Genomic DNA, 8,221 nt, shown 5'->3' with positions numbered 1-8,221 from the left:
CTGTGTACGGTATGGATCCCTTTTATGCCTATAAGTTGTTTGTTTTGTTACTTCATTTAAATTTGGATAGGCTATTAAAACTTCCGGGTCAAAACTCAAAAATATCATGCTCTTAATACTATAAGGGGGGTGTATTCAAACCGAGAATTTGATGGGATTTAGAAAATTTAGAATTTTGATAGATTTTCGGGAAGTTCATATGATTTTCTGTAAAATTCTTTCAAATCCCACCTAAAACCATGAGATTTGGATTTCTGTATTTTTAACTAAACAAATCCTCTAAAATCCTCCAGAATCCTAAAAATTATTAAAATCCTAATCCACAAAACTGTTTTGAATAACAGTGGATTTTAAAGTAGATTTTTAAATCATCAGTTCAATAACAGTGAATTTTAATAGACTTTTTAAAATCCATGATTGAATAACATAGAATTTGTAAATTTCACACAAATTACTTAAAATGTCAAGTTGAATACACCCCCTAAATGTCGAATTAATTCATTTTCTGTATCAGTTTATCATAGTATTCCACTCGATTACTATATACTTATTCTTGTATGATTTCAAATGAGTTTTTATTGTGTTATAAAATTGACGATACATCAGGTTAATTAATGGAGTTAAGACTAATGGAGTAAGAATAGCCAATTATAACGGAAATAACAGCTTCTTCTTCTTCTTTTTGTTTGTGTGTCTATTTTCACATGAGAGTAGGGCTATGTTAATTGTCTCGAATCATTGGTTTTTCATATTACTTTTTGACTCGATCAAATTTTATTAATTTCATTTGACTTAGTTTAGTTTGATTCGGTACGGTTAGACTAGTTGTTGAGTAAAAGCCTGACAATAAATCAAGTACTTTTATTAACAAAAATCATCTCAAGGGTTTATAAAAAGCCAGATATTCTAGTCTTTATAAACAATCTCCGAGAGCTTGTCCTGATACGAAAATGGAAGATAAACAGAACTAACTAGGGTTCATAGGTTTTTAAAAGCCAAAGCTAAAACAAAGGAAAAGTTTTTTAAAAAAACAATTATGACACAAATTGAACAGTTGCTAATTAAGCCTGTTGATTACGGACGTATTAGTCGATTAGTGGGAACGAGAAAATGATGTTAACATTGTTGATAAAGTCTCTTGACGCCTTCTTTGCTTTTCATCATCGGTTATATTAAGCAAATATATATTGTTATAGCAGACAATTCGTTTTCTTTTTCAACGACATATTATAGCTAAAATATATTATAGAATTTCAAATTTTCAACTAAATTGAAAATATTTAGTTTACCAATCTTGCAAAACAAAATAAAGTCTCAAAGGGAAAGCTATTGGTCGTTCAACTTAACCACCAACACAAAACAACATCCATATGCAATGGAGAGAAATAAAAACCCAAATCACTAAGGGTTTCTTCTCTGACATAGCATTACCATTCTGACTCAAAGTAACTTTTTTAAGAAAAGAAAAAACCCAAAAAGGAAAGATAAAAAAAACTCCATAGATATTGTAGAACGACATGAACGCTAGCTACCAAAGGTGATTCGGTGAGTTGTAGCCGAGACCAGTTTAATTTCCACCTGTTTCTTCATTCTTCACCTGTTTCAAGTTTTAACACACACCAATTCAGAGTGTAAACAAAGAGTTCAGAAAAAAAAGAAACTCAGCTTTAAATGAAGAGATCCCTTATCTTTGGAGATAAATGCTTCTTTGATGACTTTCGAACTATCTTCTGCCTGGTGACCCCGAGAGCCCGCGCAGGCTGGTTCAGGCTTGGAGCTGGTGGTGCTGCTCCATCTTCCTGAACCGGTAAGGTTGAGGATTTGATTAATGGCTAATCAGAAACATCATCATTGTCATCAATAACCTCTCCATCCTCAGGATCAAAGGCACTCAAGTCAAGCTGGTAACGAAGTATCGCTCCAATCCCTCCATACCCTTTGCAAAACTTAGACCCTTCCTCTGATTGGTTTGTCACAAACTCTAGCGCACAACCAAAACTCGTGTATTCATTAGCCAGCCATTCCAGTAACGACATATTCTCATCCACGTCCAGTTTGGTGTTGCCTACTTTGAAATTCTCTGTCTTGCCTTCTTGTTCCTTGTTCAAGAATCTTATCACAGTTTCACCGGTTTCACTGTTCCTCATCACATATCTGTTGATATCAAGATTCTCCCATACAATAAGTGTCTCGACAGCACCCGAATCCAAAGCGTTCAACGTATCATCCAAGCCAACCACATACTTCCCCGTGTCCTGGTCTACCTCCTTAAAGAACTTCCCTATCAAACGCTTCTCTTGAATGAACTTCACATTCGCCAAGACTTCAGATGACAGCTCAATAGCCTCATTGAAACCACGTTCTCCTCCATGTGATACACCCACCACATTCAGTATCTTTGCCGTAAGCCGGGGGTCAAGCATATCTGAGTGACTCAATTCAGTCTTGAGATCCCCTAAACCGGCAATTATCATCCCGGACACATTAGGCTGACTTGTCGAAGGACAGATGTATAGTCTTGTGGCGAGCTCAGCAGTTTTCCTCAAGTAATTGCGACGCTTCTCAGTACGAAGACGATCAAAACGAAGAGCTGACTGTCCTCCCCTTCCGTGTTTATTCGGAAGCTCAACAGAGAACTTGTAAAGCACCTCACGTGTGTTACCGCTAAGAGTTCCAAAGAGAGTGCCGTTTCCATCCATTACAATGAAACCATACTTCTCATCACATTCCAGCAACTCACTAAGAGCTTCAGTGTGAAACTTGTTGTCACAGAGGTAGAGAGTATTGTTGATAGGTTTGAACGGCTCAAAGTCATAAGCAACCTTCTTCTCTTTCCCTTCCTCGTTGACAATCGTGCCGGTATAGAGCACGAGACCATTGAGAGGGACCTTGTTGTGAAGCTTCAGCCTTTGTTGCGCAGAAGTTATGGCGCTCAAAACAGATTGGCGATTGACTCTGCTCTTGATGTTTGATGCGGTAACCAGCCCCGGCTCTGGACATGTGCGAGCGGTGCAGCAGCACCGGGTCCAAAGGCCCAAAATTTTTTTTTGAACAGAACTAAGAAGCTTTTCGAACAGAACTAAGAAATGTAATTTTTTTGAGATTATATTTAGGGTCCTTTTCTCATGATAGCACCGGGTCAACCAAAAGTTTGAGCCGGGTCAACATCTTGCTAACGCGAGACACCTGACCACGCGGAGGTATGATGAGTGAGATCATGCTAGTTCCGTTTCCCTTAGCAGCTTCAAGGGATTTGACCAGCTTCTTCATCTTCCACATCACAATGTTCTTGTCGTCGTTGGTATGATTGTCTCCCATTTTAACCTACTACAAGGGAACACGGTATACGAAGGCTAGTTAATAACGAAAAATCTTGTATAACTAAAAAGATCGATTCAGCGAACTAAACTAGAGTACAGCTAAATAGAATTAATCATCAATCAAACAACACTAAATGTAACAAAGGATAAATCTCGAATTCTATCAAAAGCCCTAAAACCTAATTAATAACTAATTGTAAGTTGGTCACTGTTATCAATACTTGGCAGAAGAAGAATAAGCTGATCTTTTGGCCTAACTCAAACTTATGATCCTATAAAGAAATATAAGTTTCAGGACGATCGGAACAGAGTTGCATATATCCGAAAAAAAAAAATACTATATTCTAAATAATACGTTTGCTAAAGACAAATTCTGATCAGATACATCAACTCGCAAAGCCTGTTTTGCAAGAATCGAAAACTACAAATCCAAAATTTCCAGAAACAGAGCTATAAACACAGAAAAAACTTTTCAGAAAAATTCACATACAACGAGTTTACTCGATCGATCGAGAGAATATTAAACGGCAATTAAGGAAACGAACGGGACAAGAAAAAATAAAACCAAAAGAAGAGACAAAGGTATAAAGATCGGAAAGAACCTTAAGAAGAAGAACGACGTTACAAGCCTCAAGTGTTGTTCTACAAGAATAAGCAAATCAACTCCTTGAAGCGGCAGAGAAACAATATATATACTGTAACTGTTTCTTTTCTTGCTACAGACGCAAACCCTAATTCAGTTTCTAACTAAACCGACTGACTTTATAATGGGCCTAAACCCGTTTTTTCTTTTTTTCTTTTTTTTTGTTAAAAGGGTGGTATTGGATTCTTATAAAGATTTTTGAAAAGGGAAAATTCCCAAAAAAAACACCAACTATTTAATATTTGCCAGAAAAAACCATGAACTTTTTTCGTTGCTAGAAAAATACGCAAATTATTTTTTAGTTGATAAAAAATACACGAACTATTTTTTTTTTCCAGTTTCTCCTCGTCTCCGTTACGACCGTTAACGGTATTGTAACGGTGTTACTATTTTTGAAAAAAATTCCAGAAAAAAACACAAACTATTTATTTGTTGCCAGAAAAATACATGAACTTTTTTTTCTTTACCTGAAAAATACATAATTTTTTTGAGATGCATATTTTTTTAAATGTATACAAAGGTCTACAAAGGTGGAGATCTCATAAAATTTTAGAGAAATGTTGATGAAGTTTCAAAATTTGTAAAGTCAGTATAAATCCAAAAACAATACTAATTGAGAAATTTGGAAATCGATTAATCTAATTATGTATTTTTGTTCTTATTTTAGTTATCCTAAATAGTAGTGAAAACTTGAATGAAGTTCAAGAGAGCAGAGAAAATTATAAGTTATGATCTCTAACATTGTCAATAGAAAAATAAGAAATGAAAAAATATGTATTTTTTAGGCAAAAAAAAAAGTTCATGTATTTTTTTGGCAACAAATAAATAGTTTGTGTTTTTTTCTGGAATTTTTTTCAAAAATAGTAACGCCGTTACAATACCGTGAACGGTCGTAACGGAGACGAGGAGAAATTGGAAAAAAATAATAGTTCGTGTATTTTTTATCAACTAAAAATTAGTCTGTGTATTTTTCTGGCAACGAAAAAAATTCATGTTTTTTTCTGGCAAATATTAAATAGTTGGTGTTTTTTTTGGGCATTTTCCCTTTTTGAAAAGTTTAACCAAATCATTAAGTAGTGGGGGTTATTGGTTTGAGATTTGAGTAGACTTTTAAAGACTTTAAATGTTATGTAGAATATGTTGTTATTAAATGAGAATTTGTTAAAAATGCCCCTTTTGATATACTCTTTTTCAAAAATACCCTCTTTTCTGGCCATTTTTACTTTTGTCCTCTTTTAATTTTTAATGACCATTTTACCCTTAGATGAAAAATTATTTTATTCAATAAAAAGAAAAATAAAATTTTCCCGCCAAAAAATTTCCGACATATTTTCCTGCCAAAAATTTTGTCGAAAAAATTTCCCCGCCAAAAATTTTGATAAAAAATTTCGACAAAAAAAATTTTCCGCCAAAAATTTTCCCGCCAAAAAAAATTTACAAGGTTTTTAAAAGGTTTTATAAGGTTTCTACCTTATAAAAGCCTTAGAACATGTTTATCGGTGGGTTTGAGTAAGGGGAGTTCATAAATTTTTTATGAATTAATTGTGTACTGTTTGGAATATAAGAACCCATGATCTCTTAGATAAAATTTTCTCATTTATTGGTAGGTTTTTATTTTGGGTTTCTTATTTTTGAAAATATTGTTTTTAAAAATTTAAAATTTTTAAATAGAATAGAAGTGGTATAAATGTGTAAACATTTAAGATTTTATAAAAATAGAAAATATTGCATTCAATTAATTTTTAAACATACAAAACATAATAAAAACATTAATACATATTACAATAGAAGTGCAATTCATAAATGGAGAAAAAGATTAATTTTAATACTGATTTGCTCCAAATTTTGAAACATACAAAACATAATACATATTACAATAGAAGTACAATTGGGGAAAATGATTAATTGTAATATTGATTTGTGCCAAATTTTTGCCTATACAAGTGTTTATAAACACATTCAAGACTTCCTCACCAAAATATGCAGAAATGAAATAAGAAGAACTCAAAGTCTTCACTGATTCTGTTTTACCATTTACTCAACACAAAGCTTTCACAAAGTCAGTACGGACGGACGCTTAATTACCTTGCATCAATGGTGAGAAGTCTTCATAGCTCGTCTATACGCATGTGTTCTTCATAGCGGTCACGAATGAGTCTTTCCGGTTCCCCCATCTGGCTTGTGTTTATCTGCAGGTTCTTTCAAGGCCAGACAGATGTAAAAAACAATAGATCAGGTTAGATTGATCTTTAGGTGTCTGAAGATTTACCGGTCTTGTTCAATAAATAGTAAACCATTTGAAGCAGGTGCCGGGGTTGACAGCTTTCCTGACTCAATGACACTCATTTCATCACTGTAGGCAAGGTACTTGTTCACTTGGATAGGTACCTATAAATGATCAACACGATGTATCAATGAATACATATTTATACTTAGCTGTGATAACAAATAAACATAGTTACGTCTTACCTTGCATCTAACAGCTATATTAATTGGATGATTTGCATCTGAAGACCGAAGGTCGTAGCTGATACAATATGAGGCATTACCCACCTGCAATTTCGTCCCAAAAGCAACCTTAATTAGTAGAGAAATGAGACTTTGCATAGATATTGAAGTTTCCAAAACGGGATGAATAGCTTGAGAGTAGAATCCTATACATCAAGGAAAACAAAGACACAAAACAGATTCATACAAGGACACAAAACTGATTAATGAATGAGAAGATCACTCTTCAAGAACAAATTCTGGATTAGTTGCAGTCCACAAATTCAATTCAACAATTATTAACCTGCAAGTGTTTTCATAAATTCAATTCAACAATCATTAAATCCCATTGAGCAAGGCTGTAAAGAGAAGATGCCAAATAGTAGCTCAAATTACAAACACGAAGAATCTACAAGCTTAATAAGGAAGCCAGTGATACCATGTGGTACTCATAGATGCAATAACTCCCAAGTGTTCCAGAAGGCAAGTCTAGAGGATACCCTGTTTGAATAAATATCTGCAAGAGATCACTATAACTGTTAAACATATTCACACAGAAGGAAATATAAGGGCCTATACACATTAGCCAAGGCTTCAATACATGTAAACAGAAACAAGAAAATTAAGCCAATTCATTCATGGATACCACCTCTGGATTTTTCTCAATCTCAGTTGTGAGAGCTCCGATTGTTCCAGGATGCAGTCTAACATCATAGTCCAGAAATAAATACATATTTGGTGTCTTTGTGCATTTTCTCAACTCCAATCTTCAAGAAAAACACATAAATTCAGCTAAATCCAATGAATAAACAACAACAACGAAAGACATCAAAGAGCATACATACTTTCTATACATAAATCGGCCACTAGGGAACAAGAAACTTGGTAATGAACTCCAAATCGAGTCAAAACAAGCAAAGGTTGTGTAGCATATTATAAGTCTGTTGAGTAAAGATTTGTGTAGCATAACGAAGACAGTTACAGAGCAACACAAATCTTCAGGAGCATAATATAAGGTTGTGTAGCATAACGAAGACAGTTACAGAGCAAGAGCAACACAAATCTACAGGCTCAGTAACTTAAAAACCAGCTCCTCAACTAAGATCATCAGTTCACAAACTGAGGATCATCTAAACAAAGAATATATCAGTAAATTAACAGAATTAGTGGTCTAATTTTCTACAGCTACTACACCAATCTATTGACCCCACTGATTCCACATGAAAAACGATTCAAAGCAATAAAAGTTGAGAAAAAAGCAGACCCAAATCTGTCAAAATAAAACCACACACAAGCGATTAAGGATTCGCCACTAACAATATCAAAAAAATGGATCATACCAGAACCTTTCCTCTGATTCCAAATTATTCCTTCTGATTCCAAATTCCTTTGTCGTTTCAGCATATCGCGAGAGAAAGAGAGAGAGAGAGGAAAAGAAATCGAGTTTAGAGGAATTTGGAATCAGAAGGAAGGTTTTGGAATCCGCCGATTCAAATCGCCTCCGACCCAACACTCCACTGATTCTATAACCTCCGATTAAAGCAGACATTTCTTTGTCGGATCGAGACTTTGATCGCGAGAGAAATAGAGAGAAAGAGAGAAAGAGAGAAGAGATTAATTGTCTCAAAAAAAACAAATTCGCTTTTGTATTATTCTGTCCGCCAACTATATAAGGACACGTAGCCTCTCTTATAAACGATTTGAGTCTATTATAAGGACACGTAGCCTCTCTTTTGATTTATTTTTTTGTCACAAAAGCTCTAAGAACCTT

At 34.4% G+C, this 8,221-nt stretch overlaps 2 protein-coding genes across 3 annotated transcripts; both read right to left on the bottom strand.

Moving 5' to 3' along the window:
* Positions 1-1,246: 1,246 nt before the first annotated feature.
* On the bottom strand, positions 1,247-4,008 carry LOC104759851 (eukaryotic peptide chain release factor subunit 1-1-like). 2 transcript variants are annotated; one of them, XM_087496385.1, is made up of 2 exons: positions 3,923-4,008; positions 1,247-3,327 (listed from the first exon to the last, which is right to left on the bottom strand). In XM_087496385.1, the coding sequence occupies exon 2, from the start codon at positions 2,697-2,699 to the stop codon at positions 1,833-1,835; it is 867 nt and encodes a 288-aa protein (XP_087352511.1). In that variant the 5' UTR covers positions 2,700-3,327; positions 3,923-4,008; the 3' UTR covers positions 1,247-1,832. The 2 variants fall into 2 exon arrangements, with proteins under 2 accessions (XP_087352511.1, XP_087352512.1); XM_087496386.1 differs by lacking the exon at positions 3,923-4,008 and having other exon boundaries at positions 1,700-2,990; positions 3,136-3,320.
* A 1,843-nt stretch (positions 4,009-5,851) lies between these two features.
* LOC104758197 (bifunctional nuclease 1-like) lies at positions 5,852-8,090 on the bottom strand. Its single transcript, XM_087494390.1, has 6 exons — positions 7,791-8,090; positions 7,100-7,217; positions 6,890-6,967; positions 6,433-6,516; positions 6,233-6,351; positions 5,852-6,152 (listed from the first exon to the last, which is right to left on the bottom strand). Exons 2-6 carry the CDS (start codon positions 7,181-7,183, stop codon positions 6,149-6,151), a joined length of 369 nt encoding a protein of 122 aa, XP_087350516.1. The 5' UTR covers positions 7,184-7,217; positions 7,791-8,090; the 3' UTR covers positions 5,852-6,148.
* Positions 8,091-8,221: the final 131 nt, after the last annotated feature.

Source organism: Camelina sativa, chromosome 17 (genome assembly GCF_030686135.1).
Source record: "Camelina sativa cultivar CO46 ecotype springtype chromosome 17, ASM3068613v1".
Classification (NCBI taxonomy): domain Eukaryota; kingdom Viridiplantae; phylum Streptophyta; class Magnoliopsida; order Brassicales; family Brassicaceae; genus Camelina; species Camelina sativa.
Note: the sequence above shows the minus strand (reverse complement) of the source record. Positions and strands in the feature narration are given on the sequence as shown.